At 38.9% G+C, this 21831-nt stretch overlaps 1 protein-coding gene across 6 annotated transcripts in view; it reads right to left on the bottom strand.

The window, feature by feature from the left end:
* sema5a (sema domain, seven thrombospondin repeats (type 1 and type 1-like), transmembrane domain (TM) and short cytoplasmic domain, (semaphorin) 5A) overlaps positions 1–21831 on the bottom strand; it is a 157205-nt gene that overhangs the window by 12430 nt on the left and 122944 nt on the right. For all 6 annotated transcript variants that reach the window (XR_536469.3, XR_536468.3, XM_008438633.3 and 3 more), the window contains exons 16-17: positions 16044–16269; positions 476–685 (exon numbers count right to left, since the gene is read on the bottom strand). Coding sequence is in view for 4 of the 6 variants with exons in the window: in XM_008438633.3 (XP_008436855.1) it covers positions 476–685; positions 16044–16269 (436 nt within the window). In the remaining 2 variants the exon portion in view is untranslated. The remainder of the gene's footprint in view (positions 1–475; positions 686–16043; positions 16270–21831) is intronic.

Below are 21831 nucleotides of genomic sequence, written 5' to 3' on the forward strand. Positions count from 1 at the left end.
AAAAAAGATAAAGTGTAAGTATGTGTCTATTAGCATCCCAGTGACTTGACTTGAAAGTGTTTTCCCACACTGTATTGTAAAAGGTTTTCCAAATCGGTCCGATAATTGAGAAATTTCTTGTCCACGTCGCTTTTTAGGTCACTACAGATGTAGTTCTGGACTTGTCCAGGCCATTTTAAAATAAACTTTCTTCAGATGAAGCAATTTTATTGTCACTTTGATGAAAAAAAAAAAAACTTGACACTGGGATAGAGCTTCATCTTCTAGCAGGGCATCAACACAGATAATACAGCCATAAAATGGTTTTATGCGTAAAAAACAGTAAAACCATGTATAATTTTTTATTCAAATTTTCCTTCCAATGGCCTAATATTGTGCCACTAAGTGATTCTGAATACAGTATGACAAAAAAAAAAAAAAAGTTAATGTGAACACTTTTTCAAAGCATTGTGCTTAATATTTGAAAATGCCCTACCTGGACAGGGTGTGATGTTGCACTCCTGAAACTCCTGCGCCGGGCCCAGGCACGTCTGTCCTCCGTACCGCGGCTCTGGGCTGCTGCAGGTCCTCTTTCTGCTCCGAATGCCTCGGCTGCAGTCTCTGCTGCACTGAGACCAGGAACTCCAGGAGGACCAGCCGCCATTCACCGTGTGGCCAGAGATCCTCCCCAGACGAAGAACTTCACCTGCAAGGTGCAGAGATTTGCACAACACTAATAACGAGACACTTAAATTCCAGGACGGAGTGCGTCTCACCATAATAAATAATTCGAAAGATATGTAGCTGGATTTTTAACACTTCACTCCGTTCTAGGCAGCGTTGTGAGCATTTGACCAAGTAGAAAGTCAATCTGTGGTGAAAGGGTAAGAGGTGCTACTTTCTGATGTTTTTTTGTAAAGCAAGTTGTCTTTTAAAAAAAGTAATTGTGGGTGTTTGAATTATTTAAGAATAAAATCTAAATGAAAATCACCATATAATGGAAAGAACACAGGATAATTCACTCATTCAAGACCGGAGTTCAACCAACCGTGCAGACAAAACACCATTTCACATTTCTAACAAATAAATGATTTTGACAAATTACAGGACAAACAGTCTTGTAATTTGTCACATTTACAACTTCTAGCAACTGTCATCAAAATGTTCATAGTTTACATGAGAACATCCCTCCACATTACACTGCTATATTTCAATTTGACCACAGTGAAACAAGAACGTGTCATTCTGAGGCACTGACGTGTTCAAGATACAGATATTTACTTTTGAGAGATGGGCTGAGGATTTTGAAAACAGAAACTGGATTTTGTAGGTAAGCCATGGCGTTGAGGATGATTCAAGGAATATACCAAATTGACTTAAAAAAAAGCTGTAATTACATTTAAAAAACTACAAATAAAGCAGTTTGACCTGCTTATTTTGACATGAAAGATTTGTATTTGTTCATCTTCCACAACATTCCTTTCTAAGATATTCCCAGAGGGCTCACACACCAACTAACCCCTGCCAGTACGTCACCTCTACTCTGATCAGTCTAATTAAACCCAACTGAGCATGCTCTCACTCCCCCTCCCCCCCGATTCCAACTGTTCGCTACTCCGCAGGGCCGCAGTCGTTTTTCTCGATATACTTCATGTCATGTATTCCTTTTCATTCGTTTTCATTCCAGAGATCCTACATGGACGACATCGGTTGACTAATCAGAGATCTCTCGTCTGGAACCAGTCAGGCTGCGAGTTTTTAGATGAAATCCAAAAAAAGTGTCCGTTCAGTTAAACTGTAATCACTGCATGCATTAATCAGCTCTGTGTTCAGAGGCAGACATCAGGATGATCAGAGAGGGATGGCTTTTTGCGTTGACCAAAATGAGGAAATCCATCTGTTTGACTCGATGAGAATCCCCTCCAGGCAAAGAGAATCACTGTCCGTGCACTTCTCTGATGAAACCCTCTCTTCACTAAACTTCGCTGGTGTGTTTTAAGGTGGATATTCACCCTTTTGTGCATGCGCTGCTTCCTTTTTGGTAAGAGTGGGAATATAATTCACCTGCTGTTCAACAGGACAGAAAAAAACCCCCATCCAGATTCTTGTTAATCTTTCCTTTATTACATGCAGTCACCGTCTCACTTAGCTTCTTTATTTACTCTTTTTTTTAATCCCCGCTACTCTCCTCCTTTCTTTGCCGTCGTTAACCGTGCTCCGTATTTTTCCGTCTCAACTCCTTTCCCCCGTCCTCCAACCTGGCCTTGCCGTTTCGTCAACGTGCTCTTTTCACTGACAGTTATCACTGCGCTCCTGCTTGGTATTCTCAGGGAGAGGACGATGTGTTTACCCGGCGCAAATCCACGACCTCTTCATAACTGTGGCTGACCTTGCCGGTGCACAGGCCGGCTAACCTGGCATCACGCTGCCTTGAGCGCTGACAAGCACACACCGAGGACTCCGGGGGCCCTTGCTTTTAATCGATTTTGAGGAGGCAGTGGAATGGACAGTCCCGACTTCCACTTTGACCTGTGCTCTTTATCAAGCCCTCTGGGACCTGAAAGACTAGACCACCTCTCTGAAGGCAATGGAGAGATTCATGAACAGTCTTCTCAAAAGTGGACACGATCTTTACATAAAGATTTATTGGAATAAATACAGATAAACAGACGATTCTTCATATTCTGCTCTACTGTCCAGCTGATGACGTACATTTTGTCAGCTGCATCTTCTGGGTAGGGGCTGTTAAGAGTCTCTGGAAATCCCAAATCTCTGTGACAATATTGTTCGTGTGTCAGCAACAGTACCAGTCAGAGGGTGGCATAAAATCTTAATGTGGTCACATTATGAGCAGCAGAAGAAAAACAACAATGGAGCTTGTTTTGCAGAAACACATTAAGGTGAGATTGGCTCTTTTACCAGTCTCGACGCTGCATCTCTCAGGTCCAATAAAAACTGTTTCTATTCAGGCTGCCTTCCCAAGATAAATAAATGTTAAAAAAAAACCTAAGTTGATGAACAAATTGCTGTTCTTAAGCTGGAAGCTCATTGTGTGAGCTTGTAATACAACTTCTACCAAAACTGATGGTGCCAAGACAAAAAGAAGAAGCTAAGACAAAAAATAATAGAAACACACAAAATAAATTATTTGCCCGATGATCTACGCATTGACATCATTCAGGGAAAGCTTACATTCAGCTGTGAATGTAAGCTGAATGTAGCAACTTAACTGGATTACTCAAAAGTTGTTTTTTTTTAAGAGGATACAGTTTTTAATTATTGATATTGTCCTCATAATTATCACAATTATGTTGTCAATTGCTGCAGCAAATTGAACTCTGTTTTTCCCCTGTGTTTTGCACTTTCGCTTATGCGGTAGCATGAGCTCTCTTCTATTTTCTTCTACTTTCAAAATAAATTAGAAGTGCAATACTAAGAACTTCACTAATATTCTGGTGTGCATTTCTTTTGTGCTGCTTTCTTTTCCTCTTTTGAGTAAAAAGCATAAAATGTACTTTGGATTGACAGCTGTATGCATATACACTAAGAAACTTGCCTTACCTAGAACATGACTATTCAGGGGAGAGACGAAATATTTGTCATACCTTTTCCACTCTAAATAATTTCCTTTCAACAAAGCAAAAATGCATTTTTTTTTTAAAGCATCACTTTCCTTTGATCACTCTAAATGCAGTGACATTGTTTTGCTTTTGAGGAGGGAAATGTTCTGCTTTGAAAGTATCAAAGTACACGATACTGAGCATGGACATAACTGCATACAGTGAAAGTCAGTCGTGACATCTGTTTCACATTGATCAGAGCTCACGCTTCGCAATTTTCTTAACCGTGTAATAATTAAGAATTTCTGTAAATCTTGATTTAACACCAAAAAAGATTTAATTGCAGTCAGCAAGTCACAATCTTCTTATCACATATTACATGCTCTATTCGCCTCATTTTTTTCCATCACTGACCACACCTGACGTTAGCAGCTCCACTTTAAGGTTGCTTTGAAGTACTTTACATATTAAGTTGCCCCCTTTACTCCCAAAACAAACAGCAGGAGCCTTTTCTTTAAAAAAAAAAAAAAGAAAAAAAAAAAGGTCGAAACTAGATCGATTGATCCACCAAGAACTGCACAGAGCCGAGAGGAATTAATCCTCACTCTCCTGATGAGCTAGCTTCAGGAAAAGTAGAAAATACGGACAGAGTGCAACATCAAAACACCTCACCTGCTTAACATCACATCCAGCTCACAGGCAGAATAAAAACTAAAGTCCCGAAAAAAAACAACCTTAGTGTAGAGAGGTGGATTAAATGAGGCAACATCAATACCCCAAACTGTGCAATCTTGTGTACTGTATGGATAACAATCAGAAACATGAGAACAAAAAAAAAAAATGAGACGGACATCAAGACGAAATGACATCTGTAAACCATCTGTGTTTCTAAAACAAGTGGAAGTGAGAGACAGAAAAGTAGCAAAATCACCACATTCAGCAGAGAGCAGAGATCTGCTGTCAAGTTTCATCAACAAAAAATAATAAAAGATCACAGAGAGAGTGAGAAAAAAAAACCTGTCTTCCAAGCTGTCTTACATTGTACACCGCATGTTGGCTTGCCATCACTTGTCCTCCCCCTTTTACTTTACCTTTGAGATCATCAATGTCCCCCTGCGGACGAACCAATTTCTTCCAACATGCATGTGTGAAAGTGCCAATGTTACATCTTGTGAAAATTAGGGGGTTCGGGCTGTTTGCAGTCGCACAACGTGACAGTATTTTCTGTGCTGTCCAAAAGAAGCTCTCCTAGGAGATTTTACCCAAATAAGGTTTGTCAGAGTGCAAAATAAAACACAACCGTGAAAAAAATTCATGAGGGCCCCCACAGACATGCACGGAAACACAAATAGCCTGGTCATCGACCACTTTATGGGAACATCTGTTTATTTAATGCAGTCCAAAGCTGCACTGGCTGTATTGGATTGTGTTACGAGGAAAGGAGTCCCATATACTACAACTGCTCATTACAACCTCAGCAATAAACTATAGGGAGAATTACTTAACGCAGCATCAACAAACACTGAATGTACTGCTGCTTTGTTAATCATGGACCTCGTGGTTGTTTCAGGATTTTTTTTTTTAGCAGAGAAAAATCCACAATATGTGGGCATATATAATGTGGGCACATGAGATTATGCCCCTATATTACATATTTCATAAAATATGGGGACATTCTGCAGTTTAAATTAGTGTGATTGAGTGTTCCTAGCAATTGCTTGAGTCATAGTGTTTGTTGTGGAAAATTAAAGTTATGGCGTATACGCCTTCAAAAAATTATTGACACAAGAGTAAGAGCAGTAAGAGCTGCGTTTGCAATAATTAAATTTACACAAGGAAAGTCCAACAAACCTAATTTTCTAACGTTATAGGTCCTTAAATTTCTGAGTCAGCATTGCTTACTTCAAATCAAATGCAGTCAATATTAGACTTAATATTTCAGTGCAAGAAGCAATCGGCAATCCCAGAATCTGAATCTACAAGACAAAGAAAAAGAGGGTTCCGACACAAGAAGTAGATGATACAAATCCGACAAAAAAAAACAAAAACTAATGCATTAAATTATTAAACAATTTCCACGCACTTTCTTGTTTAAAATCATTAAACAATTTTAATGAATTTTAGCTCATTAAAATTTTAATGAGCTAAAACTCAAAGGCACATTTTAAGGATTTTAGGAACAGTGTGAATGATTAGACACTTCCAATAAATTGGTTTAAGTCTGCGTAGCACTGCTGCTTTTCATAAACTCAAACTCTTTTTCACGTAACATTTTTTTCTGAGTTTATTTTCTATTCATGAAAGCTAAATTGGTTCACTTCCATAGACTGCATGTTCTCATGACAACAAGGCAGGGCTGTCTTAAGTGTATTAACAAAAACTAAAGCCTTGAATAGAGATAATGGGTGTAACCCTTGGTAACCTTTCTAATCAGACACTTTGCATGCTTTCATAGAAGTCTGATTGAAAAAACATTAATGCATTAAGCTGAAGGCCTGGTTTATTTATTTTTTTTAACACTGGAGCCATGGCTGTATATTAAAACCTCTGAAATAAAACATGAGACTTATGAGTATGATTTTCAAGAAATCCACTCAGGTGTGACACCATCCCCGTAATGAAAGATACATCAAAAAAATCACTTCTAGTTTTAGGCCAAATCGAAGTGAAATTAATCCTATTGATCAAATATTCTCTGTGAAAAATACCCTGGGACTAATCAATTTTCTAATTTGCGTCCAATTTGGTGAACGGAATGAAAAACGAACCTGGCTGCAAACCAACATAAAAAAAAAAAAAAAAAAAAAAAAACCCATTTAGCCATTTTCTGCATCGCCGTCTGAGTGCACACACAGTCCAAGTTCCTGCGGCAAGGTGACACGTGGAGTTTGCTCTGCTGCAACTTTCTAGCTTCAATAGAAGACATGAATAAAGTACAGCTGATGAGATTTTAATGGGAAACACGCTCCGTCATCTGACAGGTTACACAACGCAAAGTCAAAACAATCAGGAGAAACCGTACAGTTTACGCTTGCAGGAAACCTGTACCATACAACGGCAGTTTAACAATCCACGGTCTAATATGCATGATCAAACTATATGTTATTGCGTAGAAACGAGTGAGAACAATGTGTCGTTTATGAGGACGACGTGGTCTGTTTTCTGGAATTGCATAGGCGACGAAAATGCATGCACAGCTCCAACACTGCCTACGATCATCACAAACCGAGCAGAGTCTGCTTACAGGGTGGAGGTGTGAGCTCTGACATTGAGGTGTAAGGAGAAAAAAAACATCTGCTCAACGTCAGCAAAACCGAGGAGCAGGCTTGAGGCTCGGGGTGGGGTGAGGGGAGGTTGGCAACCCTCCATCTATACAACAGGAAAAGCAAAAGAGAGGGTCAGCTGCTTCAGATTTTTTGGGATTAACATCCGCTGAAGATTTGGGCTTGACACAGACTGTTAAACAAGAAGGTTTTGGACAAGGTGGAGGCTCTGCATGGAGTCCAGTACACTCATCAAAAAGATTTCCCCATTTCTCATCAAGAAGCTTGCTGACTGGCATCATTCGGGCTGCTCTGGAAATCTGCAGAGGATTGTTTGCACCACACAGCACTAAGCTAGGAATGGGGCTGCCACCGATCACATACCTCTGCAGCTTTAATATGCCTGGAACAGATATTCTCTGGATCCAAGTATTTGAGACACCCCACTCATTTCCCTACTATTTAGTAAAAAAAAAGAAAAGAAAAAAAAGCTGAATGAGAATGAGTTCTAAAATTGGCAAGAGCTCAGGGAGTTCTGAAACATTTACCCATTTGTCTCAATTCCGATATCCTCATAAGTTAGTATATTCTTAGCAAATCTGACAATGTGATTTCATTCAGCTACTTTCACCTTACAGATGACAATCTAAAGGGAGGACACTTGTGTCATTTTAGGTTTGAACTGGGAACTCAGAAAAATCTCACTGCAAAGTCCAAATAAAGCGCATGTGTCTGCAACAAGTTCACGTTGACATACCCGTGCTGCGTCAAGTCAAATACAGAAAACAAAACATAGTAAGACATGGTAAATTTTGGTTTCAGGCAAAAACCACAGTATCAAGCAGGCTGGTAGTACAATTTTAATTTTCTCAAACACCTACTTTCTAAAAAATACATCAAAAGAGATTCCTTTTGATCCTCTATTTAAAGGCATTCTTATAAACTTTGTATCTTACAGATAAAACGATTCGCATACTTTAGGGTGGTACCTTCTGGCCATTTATTTATTTTTTTTAAAGAATCTGACTTCAATATGAAGCGATGTACTTACTGTGTCATTGTAAGGACAAAAAAGAAAAAGAAAAAGTAACTTTTCTTTGACTTTTTAAATATTTTATTTAATATGAAAAAGAAGTATCTTTCCATTGATTAATTATGCCCAAACGTCAAACAGAACAAACAGGTTTTTGGTTCTCATCAAACAAGTCAGGATTTCTTTGTTGTTTAAGTGAACTGAGGGGGGAGAACTCAGCCTCTGTTTCTCTACCCAATGCAACAACAGATGACACTGATGGCAGTAATAGATGCACTTTTGGGCCCATGTTATTGTGTTTGCAAGAGGAGGTAAAAATAACTGGACTTTGTTCTTCAAAGGAGACTTGCTTCTACTGAACAAACATCCAACCCACCGTCGCTTTGTGAGAAACAAATCTTCACTGTTTGCTGTGGGGTGGTGATCAGAAAGTGAACCAAAGTCAGATGAGACAAAAGTAGAAAGCATCTCCCAGTCAGATTGCGTACCAAAAATACTTCCTGATCTTCGTTGTTAAGCTGAATGCATCACAACTTGCTTTGCTCGAAACGCATTTTTTGACAAGCAGCATTGGTTTTACTGTAGGCTTTATTTAGTTCAATGCAGTCTTGGGTGCTCTCTCTTACTATCATGTTGGGGTTCCTGTTCCATTTGAAAGCATTTTGATGGATCGCCACAATTGTAAATGACTGGTTAGGGCGAATATTAAATATTTCCGGGGTCATGGATTTAAACTCCGATTAGCTATACCTTTAAGCACTTGGATTAACTTTTACTGTCTTTATGCCTGTACCATTGATGATCTAGATCTTTATAGATCTAGATACTAAAACCCATACATCAGCAGCTTCAGGTGCTTGTCAAAAAGTACTTATCTATTGTTTTCTACTAAACAACCTTGTTCAACAGTGTCTGGTCTGCCTGGCAATTTTTTTCTAACCTGTTTTACTTTGAAAGAACCAGAAATCTGTTCTGTTTGGGTTCAGGGCGCCAATTGACACTTGTTAATAGACGATGCTCACTGTACATTTCTCTTTAGACAACAACAAGAGTGGCTCCTTGATATTAATAAGTCTCCATAGCAACTTTTTGATGCATGTCATATGGACATGCATCAAATGCCATAGTAGAAAACCATTCCTGTCCTACGATATTAAACGTGATCATCTGCAAAGCGAGGAGGTGAAAGATCCTTCTCTCTTCATGAGAGAAGAAGCAGAGTGAGCTCAGTTAGAATAGTGACTGATGACTGTGCAAAGTATTGACATCTAGTCCATGTGTCCATAGACAAGACATAGTTTTAAGAAATAAAACATATTTGTTAACATGTATTCTCCTCCACCGCGATGGAATAACTTTGCTTTTAAACTTTGTTAGAATGAGATTACGGCACTTCAATAAAGATGCAGGTATTTTAGGGATTTTAAGGCTTTTTAAAACGAGTGACAAAAGGGATGGTTGGCTGCCATGTTGAGCATAATGCAATCTCCCCACAGATCTACCCTTATTGGTGTCATTACATCGTCTGTTTGAAACAAATAGACACCAAAACACCTTGTCACGAATGTTATTTGTGGTAGTTTAACTACAGAGAGAGGTACCTCAGATACCACCTGCTGTATAATTTCAATAAGGCACACAGGTCTTGGCTTAGAAACAGAGCGACGCCACAGGAAAAGGAGGATGGAGTTCAGCTGAATGACAGACAAACAATAAGGGTAGTGGAACAGCAGTCATCTGTCAGAGTCGGCTCTAAGCACCGTCGCATGTCTAATGCCTGCTCATGACATCCGCGCAGGAGAAACTAATCTCACAACCATAAGAGGACCCTGGCCTTGGTACCAGATCAGCTGAAGTAAAACGCATCAGGCTGCTGACACACCACTGTTTCTTCCCGAGGAAAAAAAAAAATGAAGACCTCATTCATCGACACTCACCAGGAAAATTACAAACTCACAGCCTTCGACAGAAATGCCTTTCATCTTTCCTCTGCTTTCTTTTGCCCCCCTCGTGTGTCTGCCTCTGTTTTTGTCACATGCAAATGATGAGCTGCTGGGATGAATACACATAATTCTCAGGGCTTGCTATTACTGGTTCATCATAAAACTAGGCTGAATGAATACTTTGAATATTTATTCAGCAAATTCAGCAGGAGCATGTTTCGAAGACGAGAGGTGTGAAAAATAAAAAAGAATTTATCCTTTGCGGAGCAGCCGGCGACATAATAACACTTTTTAAATATTTTTAATAGAGACTAAATAATGATGTACAAATACATGATTTCATAAAATAGAAGGGTGAATTTAATCTGTATGCTTATCTACAGGTAGATGATTACTAATTTATCCATTGTTGTTGTGAAGCTGTGTAGGTAGACAAGTTTTGAATTTGAAACTGGTGTATGACATTTCAAGAATGTCACAAACTCAAAAATAAGAGAAAAACAAATATGGTGACTAATCCAGCAACATTATGTCTGTTTCAGTATAATCTCCTGTCGGTAAGTATAAAATCGTATATTGTCACGGCAAAATGCACACAGCCCCTTCATGAAATATACAAGTAAAACAGATTGAGTGCTTTCCAAAAAGTTTTTAAACATTGTTTGAAAATAATCTAGATAATAAAATTATTTTATTTATTTGGTTAGTAAAACCTCCTTTCCAACTTCACAGCGTCCCGATCTCTACAAGGCAAAAGCATCCCACAGCCTGATGCTGCTTTTAGCATGTCTTACAGTGGAGATGGTGTGTTGAGTGAGATGTGCAGCGTTAATTCTTAGAGGGTTTTGCATAAGACAGAATATCTAATTTTGATCTCATTTGACCAGAGCATCGTCTTTATGTCCTCCACTGTGCAAAGCATCCACTTGAGCTTATTTCACTTCTTATTTCAAACTTTGTCTTCAAGCCACATTTCCATAATAACCGGATTTGACAGATTCTTCCTCCAGAGCCATTGATCTCTGCAGCTCTGCATTGTCTTGATAGCTTTTCTAACTCATTTATGTTTATTTCCAGCTCAGCCAGACCTTTTCTTTTAATTAGGGATTTCATAAGTTACTTCATTGTTATTTATATAATATGTTACTGTTCAATTTATAAGGCATTAAGTCATTGCATCCCATTGCTCTTAATGTTTATTTTTATATCCCTCTAGGCGTTGACTTGAGAATTAACCTTCAAAGATAACAGGGCACCTTAAGGGTAATGCATGTGTTTAAATGGGAATATGCTGCTCACAGGTAAAGTCTTTTTGCTAATTAGGTGACTTCAGAAGGTAATTCTTTGCACTGGATCCTTAATAATTAATAAGTAATATTAAAACATATTTAATAATTTATTGAAGTAAGTGGGAGGTTGATCATAAATGCAATATTTTCAGATTTGTTATTGTAAAACAACAAAAACCTGGATGAAAACCATGTAAATTTGTTCTTCTACGTTACAGCTGTGGACTAATAACACAATCACTACCCATGATGAATTAATCTTGATTCCACGAGAAATACAATCTGTTCAGTTTATTTTTTTCATCCATTTGTTCTCTGCTTCACTAGTAATAAAACGCTAAGCACCTGGGATGTACTGTAAAGAAAGCAGAGCTAAGCATTAAAAAACACTCCAGTGAAAATATTTCTGTTCAATGTGAAAAATGTCTTGATAGTAAATCTGTGAGTGAAAATAAAAAAAAAGGAAAGCAAAATTGCGTCTGGCATGGTTTAGCATTAAAAAGATGTATCTTTATTTTGGATTAAATGACAGTTCGTTCTCACGCTTGTGAAATGTGAGAAGAAAGAAGAAAGAAGAAAAGCTGCAACCACACTAATCACTAGGTTTAAATGACAAGAGAGGTACAAATAGCCAGTAATTAAGTCATTGCTATCATTAAGCCACGATCAGCGATATGAAACAAGGCAGTCTGTTATGTGAAGGCTCATTGTATATGCTTGTTTAAATTATATCCATAATTTAGGACTCATAATAAAGATAGATAGGGATCTTAGAATGGGAGACAATGCGGCACACAGAAACTACAAAACAGGCCGGGAGGTCAGGAAGCTGGTGAACATAACTCAAATGATAATTCAGTCTCTGTATTGACACGGGATTAATTCTCCTTATCTACATGGCGCACATGTTCCTCCCAGGTGTGATCAATAGGATCCGCCATATCTTTGAATGCTACCCTAATCGTCCAAATGTCACGTAGATCTGATTGCTGTGATCCTCAAACACAGTGACATTTTGCCCAAGCAAACAGCAGACGAAAATAAAAAATATATATAAAACGCACTCCGGGTCTGTGGAGGGAAAGTTAAATGTAGCCGCGAAGCAACGTCAGTAAAAACGGGAGGCACTGAACAACACCGAAGCAAAACAAGAAGTAAGTAAATGGCAGCGCTGACGTGAAGTGGAAAGAGTATGAGTTCATTCTGAAATATGGTTAAAGCGGAAATCAGTAGGTTTACTAAGAAAACTGTTGTTAATGATTAGCTTGAGGTTAGAAATTTAGCTAGTGACCAGAATCTGGTGATTTTTAGCTTGATCGACCTTTACCATTGACGATCCTAAACAAAGAAATAAGATTTCAGAAGTAGTGAATGCATATTGTGTATGTATATATATATATATATATATATTACACCTCATGCATTAACCTGTTCTATTTTGCAGGGAGCTTTAATCAATTGCAAGATAGCTGGTGAAGATGACAAATCTTTATGAAGTGACACATCATTCCTTTTGACTGTTTATCTCAGAGGCATCTCTGTGTCCATTGCTCCAGCAGTGGACATCAATACACACCACTGCTGTGGGGGTAATTATCTTATGATAGCCTCTTAGTTTAGGAAAGGTTAAGTGCCGTCTCTCCATTGCTGGGAGAGGGACAGCAGGAGAAGGGCTGACAGCAAAAAACAAAAGAAAAACTTTATTTCTCACCAATATGTGTAAATCCACACATATTAGACCTGACCTACCTAATACTAATACACGCACACACACCAGTGGTCTCCAGATGGATGGTTTGTTTGATAATGGTTGAAATGAGGAAGTGGACCAGTGGTGTTCATCCTCCTTTTCGACAAATAAGACTTAACACCCCGTAGAGACCTGAACCATATTGAGGTCTAGAAATGAACAATCGACCTGGGAAACAGCTGAGCTGCACACCAAGATTTTGCACTTACTCATCTAGGCTATCCTCAAACTAACTGAGGGAGCGTTGTTTTGTAGAGGAATAGATGGCGTTATCCTCTAAGTGGAAGTTTCTTCCATAAAATGTTTAAAGAAATTCCTTAAGAGAATTAAATAGATCCAACCAAATGCCCAAATTATCAGATATTTTTCAACACAGGACCAAGCAGCAGGACAACAGAAGGTTAGGAAACACCTGCTGTTGTGTCTTTCTTAAGTGGCTCAATCATCCCTTCCTTGACTTGGCATGTGATGTATTGTGTTATTGGATGGGAACATGGCACACAGAACTTTAAAGACTACCTCACAGTATTGCATCACATGTTCATAAAAATAATCAATCTGTTGGACCAATTAAAATTAATCCATATTTGCTTACCACAAAAAGGCATATATTTGTTTTATTACAAAAGAAAACATTTGAGAAAAAAGTCTGTTAAAAGGAAGAATGACTCACTCTGGGTAAAACTATTTTGCCAGCCCTGTCATGAGAAATATAAGAGGAAAATTAGCTGAAAATATATGTCAAAATGCTGCATTTTGACTAATTGCTCTAGTCTTAACTTATTGTCATGCAGATCAAAGTTATCATAATTTCTTTTTGTCGGGGTTTTCATGATGTAACAAGTCTGTACAGCTTCAGATATTGTTTTTTTTTTTTTTGTTCAGTAATATTTTTTTTAACTGTTTATTTCATGAACTTTTGTTGGCTGATTTTTGTTTATTATGACATTAAATGCATAAACACAGAGCAGTTTTGACTGAACAAAAAATTGTTTGCATACACCAACTACAGTTCTTTTGTTTTAAAATGGTGGTGTGTTTTCATCCCTTGTGTAGTCGGATAAAAGGCATCCCCAAACCGAGCTCACGGGCTCCTGGCCCGCCCCTGTAACTAACTGGTAAACAAATTGCTAAAAATAAAAGAACACACTGCTGCATATCAGCACACATCCTCCAGAGCTGCCATTGGTCTCTTTCTCCGCTAGAGTTTCTGAGGTTGGGATGTGGTTTTCCAATTTAAACTCGTCTTAAACATTTACATAACCTTTTTTCTGAGGGGTCTGTTGCGTTTCTTAGTCTTTTACGAGGCTATTAGGCGGTAGGTCTGGTTAACTCCAAGAGCAATTGGCTGCACAAGATTTTATTTGACTGTATGACAGTAAGAGGCACTAAGTGCAAACACCTGCTATGATTTTCAATTTTTTTATTTGTAAAAAAGGAGAAATCTAAACCAAAATCTACCCATCTTACATATTTGCTCTTTCTTTCACATAAATTACAAAAAAAAATAAAAATAAATTCAAGTTTGTCGTCGTAGCACCCAAAACTACGCAAGTAGCCAAAAGTGACAACTGAGCATACAAGTCTTTTGCTTTTTCGTTGCTGTAATTAACGCTGAAGCTAATCTGATGTCAGACTGGTGGTGACAACCTATAATGAAACACATTCTGCCTGCTACTTCCTCCCACTAATCCCAGTCAAGACAGACCTATTAAAGCTCAACTCTTTGTTCTCTAAATATCCAATGTGTGCGGCTGTCACTCCTCGTAAAACTTTGATTCTGCAGTCAGGTTTCCTCTGTGCTTGTCGGTGCTCATTTAAAACCCTTCAGGAACATTTAAGCTCTGGCTTCAAAGTGAGAAGAGAACAACATGTTCCTTTGGCAGCTCCGACGCAAAGACAGCTATTAGCAACAAGAAATGAGGAAGATGAGAAAGATGAGAAAGATCAATCGCAGCGATAGTGTGCATTAAGGATAACCTCAGTGATTACCGCAGCGCACACATGGGGTGGTGGTGGAGGCAGACCACCCAGAGATGAAAATGAAGTCAAAGAGAAGGGGAGGCCACCACTACAGCTTACCAAGGCGCTATGTCTGAATCTCTAAAAAGCATCCCCCCCCCCCACACACACACCCCAACAGAGGCGCAGAGCAACACCATAAACAAACTTTAACTGCTGCAGCTTTTTTTTTTTTTACCTCTTTTTATGATGCTGTGCGGTGCTTCCTCTCAGATACAAATACCTCATCTAAGCACATAAACAACTTGTCAATTAGCGAACTGGTTGTACAAACATTTACAACTCTGAAATCGTCGGGGGTGCTGCCGAATGTTGTGGTGCAAACAGGAGCAGCTGCAAGACGGATAAAGCGTGAGAAAATAAGTCAACTGTTCCCATTTGTTACACATGAAGCTCGATGTTTACCTACACTGCTTAAAAGGACGATTTTTTGTCATGATCATATCACTTTTAACTAGATTAAACCTTTCCTATTTTAGGTCAAAAGTGTCCGAGAGGGAAAATTATTATCTTTAAATCTAGAGGCTTACATAGAGTATGTCTTTTTAGAATTTGGAAAAGGCCAGATGCTTACGTCACAGCTTTGAAAGCTTCTGATATGTAAATTCATAACATATTAATTAAACTGAGGCCTACCTGTGGATCTATTTTAAGTCAACACCTAAAGCACACTGCGTCCTTGTGTGACCTCAGTTGGTAAAACTAGCCGATTAAAACTGGGTTGATTTAGTCTGATTAAGTGTCAAGATGTGAGAAAAAAGAAAAAAAAAACACTGTGTCTTTTATGTAGTATGTGTAAAATATCTGATTTCATCTGAATGTGTGTGCGTGTGCCTGTGTGTGTGCCTGTTTTTTTCTTTTGTGTGTGCACAGCAAAAAAAAAAGAAAAAAGAAAGAGCTAAAGTTGGTTTTAAACCCATGATGAGCTTTGTGGATTGGAAGTTCATTAACATGTCTTGCCTGCGTTGATGCACTGATAATGTCACCAAGGATGGGATCAGAAACACAAGAGACAAATTATTCAAGTCTCATTTAACTTTTTGCAGGATATGCACAGGCGGAGAAAAGTTTTACACAATAAGCAAATTAATAGGACAACAACCAGCCTGTCGAGATGTTGGGGAGCCAGCTGGAATTAGATAATGGAAACATCCAGAGGCTTATCTGGCTGGAAAGAGCCCATCTGTCTCCGCGCTCAACTCACCGTCAGTGGAGCAGCCAGTGGATCCGTCGCTGGAGCAGTAGCGCATCTCAATCCTCTGCCTCCCCACTTCCAGGAGACTTGGGTCGGGGATGCGCGCTTTGCAGGTGTAGCGGAAACGCTGCTCGTAGTGGCCGCCGTTGTCGGAGATATTGACGGGCGTCCACGGCGTCCAGGGCGTCGTCTTCTTGAGGTCGGGGCACGGCAGGGTGTTGCAGGACTGGTACTCCTGTCGGCACAAAGAGCAATAAAAGAAAGAAAATGGCATCGGACACATTTTCTCTTTATGTCGAGCACGTTCACGGGCAGGTGAACCCGACGCATTCGGAGGAGGAAGAGGTAATCACATCAGTTAGGCAATAATTAGCATGACAGAGTTTTCTGGCGTATTTCTCATGCATAATGAGGAGGACAATCACTGCTGAAAGTCTCAGCAGTGACTCATCATATTAAACAGCTTATTTTATGCGACATCTACAGATTCTACAAAGCTTTCACTGTCACTCAACCTTGAAAACCTGTTAACTCCAATTGAGTCAGACAACTCACACCTAAAATGCTTTTAAAACATTACTGAACAGTAAAACTGGATATCATAATTTGGACGTCATAAAGATTCTTTGAAAAAATAAAATAAAATAAAAAATCCTCCGGACGTTTTGGAGTACAGTACCAGAAATGTGAATACTGGAGAGTATATAAATCCCTTAATATGTATATATATATGAGTTGAGCCATATGATTTGAGACAATCTCTGCATGTAATAATTAAATGTGAATTGAATGATTCAAGTGAACAAATCCTTAAAGAAAAATCTCTTGCTGTAATGCTTCATTAATTTCACACAACTACACTTAGTACAAAAAGTACGAAAATCTCTCTGGTTCATAGTTTGTATGTTGCAATGTTTATTGTCCCATGATTATTTTGTTCATTATCCCTTAACTGGTGCCACAATTGAAGGAGGACGCATTTGTGGCTTAAGCAGCATATTGAGTATTAGTATATGGACTCTGCCATTGATATATTTGCCAAATCCTGCCTGCAAATGTAGCTCATTGCATTCAAATATTGACTCCTGTTTAGTCTGGTTTTGGTTTTTTTGAATTGGATGACTCGAGCTTGAATAAAGAAGACAATAACATATTTTTACTGTCTAACCAGCAGTTTTGCACAGGACAATAATCTACAACCTAAGGCACCTCCACCCAGGCATCCGCTCAACATACTGAGACTTCTATAAGCGGAGCAGATCCAGTAAGATTTTAATGAGTTTTAAAATCTTATTCAATGTTCAAAGCATATGTTTAAGGCTTTTACTTTGAAGGCTTGAAAGAAGTTGTCTCTCGTCTTTTATGTCGACACGTTTGAGGAAAATGCCAAGAACAAGCGATAAAACTGGACCACTCTCAAGGCTGTACACATTTGGCTAAAAATGAACTCATTTAGCATTAGCAATCAGGCAGCTTGAGTAGAAACATGGTTTTATTAAGCCACAGTAAAATAAATTGAGAATTGGGATTGTTTAACTTGGTATCTCTCCCGAATTTACCTGAACAAAGCATTAGCCGAATATTTCTTACAATCCAAACACAAGGGGAAATTCTCATTAGAAAACAAACAAACCAAGAAAAAGGTCATTGATCAAGATTAATTTGAAACCATGGGGGATGGATGGAGTGATGAATTTAAAGTGACAATTCAGTGGCCAATGAATTTTACAAAAAAGCAGAACAGAAAAAAAAAACACACACACAACAGTAATAACAAATCCTCCTCCCACGAAGGATTGGTTTTTTGGGAGCCGGGTAGTAAAAATGAATAACACCTCTGGAGCTCTAATGGTATGATGCATGAGAGTTATTCAGGAGTGCCATAGTTATATATATTTCCTCCACCTCCCTCAGCCAATATTCTGCTTGATTATATGATTCAAGGAGACATTAAGCAGGTAAATGGGAGTCCAGCCCCTCCATATGCTCAGCCGGAAAATACGGAGTTTGAGGAAGTGACAAACGTGAAGTAAATGACACCCTTGAAGAGAAGGTGAGACGGCTGCCATTTTCCTCCCCACTTGTTTATTTATGCTGAGTAGAACTTGAGTGACTGCCAGACCTTGACAAAATAAGATAAGAGTTCCTTTCTGCACATCCGTCAGCCCGTCACACGGGATAGCCTGACAGGTCAGCTGAGGAAAAAGAGCTCTATACTTTAAATATTATGCAGTCCTATTTTTCATCATCTCACTTGCCTTTTTTTTTCCTCCTCCCAATCACACATCATGATCTTGCTTCAAATCCGTCCATCCATCTTTACATTTTGTTCGCCCATTTTTCACGTATTGCTCATAACTCGGATTGTGTCGGATCTATAGCCGTTCCCTTTTCCCAGCGATATCTACGTTTCATCTCTCTGGCTCTCTTTCCTCCCTTTCATGCCACTTTCTTTTCTCCCCCTCTTCTCCCCGGAGTACGAAGGTTAAAAACACAGGGAGGATTTAGATTCTGTTAAGGCCCCCGTGATGAATGGGGGGTGTCACCTCCATCACACTTCCTGCCTCTCTCCGTCTCGCGCAGTAATCATCCCTAGACATTAATATTTAACACGGTCACGCATCAGGGACTAGCTCACAATCTGAGATTATTAACCAATAATGTGAGCTGAAATACGTAGAAAAAATAAAAAAATAATAATTTCAACCCAATGTGTCGCTGTCACCTGCGGCGACGGGACAGCAACACATGGCAAGAACCAGGGGAAAGCAAGCCAAACGATCCGTGGGTGTTTGTTGTGCAAGTTGTAGACGGTGGCCAAACACAGTAAATATTTAATGAGGCTTGTCTGGTAAGCATTTCTGCCTTTATTCTCTGTGGATTAGCATTGATGCAGAGGGCTGAGGAGATAATTACCGGGTTTAAAGCTAAACCTCATTCAAGGTCTCTGCTCCACTATATACAGCTTACAGGGTAATAAGTATATACCTTGTAATACGGTGTAATAAATTCATCCTATTGACTGAACTGACTTCAAACGATGCCCTTATTTGCATGTTAAGACCCAAGATTTACATTATCTTTAATACAGACACCGACTATTCAAACAAAATGGTCCCATAAAGCAATACATTTCAGACTACTGTGATAAATTTGTTGAGCACACAATATGTTAAAATAGGAAGTCCTTAAAAGCAAGTCAAATTGAAAAATAGAGCGACTGAAATGCTATATATATATATATATATATATATATATATATATGTATTGAGGCTCTTAACTATGATGCAGAGTGACAAGCATATTGTGTGAAGAATTATGAAGGGAATGAGTTATTAGGTTTTCTTTTTAGTTTTGTCAAGTCGAAGGGTAAGCAAAACCTTTTTTAAATGTGACAATCACATTGTCACATTTTATTGAGTGCACCAAACTCGTACTTAGCACTTATAATAAACTCCAAAAGATGGAAATGACATTTTCTTAATAGTGAGTTTGACCTAATTTGCCACGGAGATTTTATCTTCCCTCGTCTCTTCAGTATTGTCGTTGATATGAAAAGCACTGGAACGATGAAGAACGGTAAATATTTAGATAGGCTGGGAGCTGACGTCCTTTTTTTCACGTGACGAAGCAGCGGATCGGGCTCTGTGTGTCCTGGAACTACGGTGCATCTGAGCTAATGCCTAAAGACTTCTGTCCCCTATTGGCCAGGATAGCAGGAGATAGATGCAGACTCACTTGCTCAAACTGCTTTCAATGTCAGTCTCTCAAGGAATCTATCTTCTTAGTGCCAATTTGGTTTAAATGGACAGCTAGTCTAAGGTGAGATAGCTCTATTATTAATATTATTATGGGGTAAAAGTAATTTATCAGCAACAAAACCCCCCAAAATGAGCAAAAGAAGAGGGGACTGCTCATCTAGATCAGTTTGTTGTGTGATGAATCTTATAAATGGGAACGGTCAGCTAAGTCCTATTTGCGGTGTCTAGAAATTAAATTTGAATAAATGCTACATGTTTTTACTGCGAGACATCTGGGTGGATAAAATTAAGTTACGGCAATGTGCTGCGATACCGACACACTTTCACTGGTGTTCTTGCAAAAAAACCCGGTGCCACCTTCTGATCCATAAAAAAAAAAAAAACAAGTTAAAGACTGCCTGCTGTTGACAATATTAAATCCAGATAAAAACTGTGAATGATAACAGAAAGTGTATTGTCTTCCACCGCAATAAATGAGCTTTGTTTATTGTGGCTGTGAACAGAAACGCCTGACAACAAAGAACAAAAACAACCCTTACTGCTTTAAAAGCGTTTTGAATAATGCATTAAAAATGTAGTAGTGAAAGCCAACACAACCCCAAATCACACACACACCCACAAAGAAGTTAAGTACATCCATTTGAACGGCATTTGATGTGCTTGGGCAGTGAATAGGTCATGTTGCGCATGCATTACACCCTGACTGTAGCGAATGTTTCCTCCTAAACAAAATAAAACATTTAGATTATCTTTGATGCTCTATGTAAACATTCAGCCGTTCCCCTCTGGGCTTTAATGTCATATTTCAAAGTTTAAGCCGTGGAATAATAAAAATAGGTGATAAAAACGGATAATAAAAAAAAACAAACAAAAAAAAACACGAAACATTTCCGGCAGAGTATTAATTTCAGAGTGGTAATTCAGCAAAACCGAGTTAACAGGTGGCACGAGGAAGGCAAAACTAGATTCAATTAGTCAGCCGATTTTCGGCTCAAACCCAAACTCGTTTCCTCAGGAGACGCGATGATGAGCAGCGCGGGCCAACAGAGAGCGGTGATTTTCTGCTGTGGAGCACCTTTAACAGGCAGCTGCTCAGAGGCGGGCAGTTCCATAATGGGTTTCTGAATGGAGCTAGGGAGGGCTGGGTGGGCCACCGCCGCAAAGCATCTTCACAAACAGGTTGCTTGGGTGGTCAGCGTGTGCTCGGCTGTGCCTGGGCTGTTTGCAGGAACTGTCAAGTTGACAACTGAGTAAAACTTCTGACTCGCTAGCACTCCACTCTCATTTTTGTGTGTGGCGAGCGAGCGTGTTTATTTTGTTTATGCATGGCTGCGTTAAGGATCCAGGCATCTCCCATCTCATTCTGTTTCCATCCACAGAAATTTCCAGTTACTTTTGTTTGTTTTTTTTAGGTAGCGTAAGCCCATGAAATTGAAAAGAAATGAAGAAAAAGAAAACAAATATGAAACTGTAACACAGTCGGTATTGGCAAGGTACAGTATCTATTCCCCATGGACATTTTCACAAACGACTATAAACATTAATGTGTTTCATCAGTATTTTATGTGATAAACCAACACAAGTAGTACACAATTGTGAAGAAGGATGAAAGTAACAGCCTTCAAGTCTTTGGGGATATGACTGCATATCTAAAGACAGACTACTTTTTTTTTTTTTTTTTTACAATATAGCACAAAAGACTGCACAGAGAATTTTCAACTCTTGCCACAAATTTTCAATTGAAATTTTGTTCAAGCCTTGACAATCCTTTATTTAAACCATTCCATGCTTGTATTTCATGAATGCTCTCATCACATTTTCGTTTTAAATGTTTGTGTTAGCACTGTGATACTGTGGTGTTTTTCTAAGGAACATAAAGTCCCATAAAATACACCAAAGTCTGGGGGCTGTAACGTGAAAACATGCAAAAAAATGTTTTGCAAAGCACTCTAAGCTCTCAACATCCATAATATAAGAGGAGGATGTGGAGAGGACAGAGAAAAGCCCTGTATATATTTACCTCTCTGTGTAAGATT

This window comes from Poecilia reticulata, chromosome 20 (genome assembly GCF_904066995.2).
Source record: "Poecilia reticulata chromosome 20, P_reticulata-male-v2, whole genome shotgun sequence".
Lineage (NCBI taxonomy): Eukaryota > Metazoa > Chordata > Actinopteri > Cyprinodontiformes > Poeciliidae > Poecilia > Poecilia reticulata.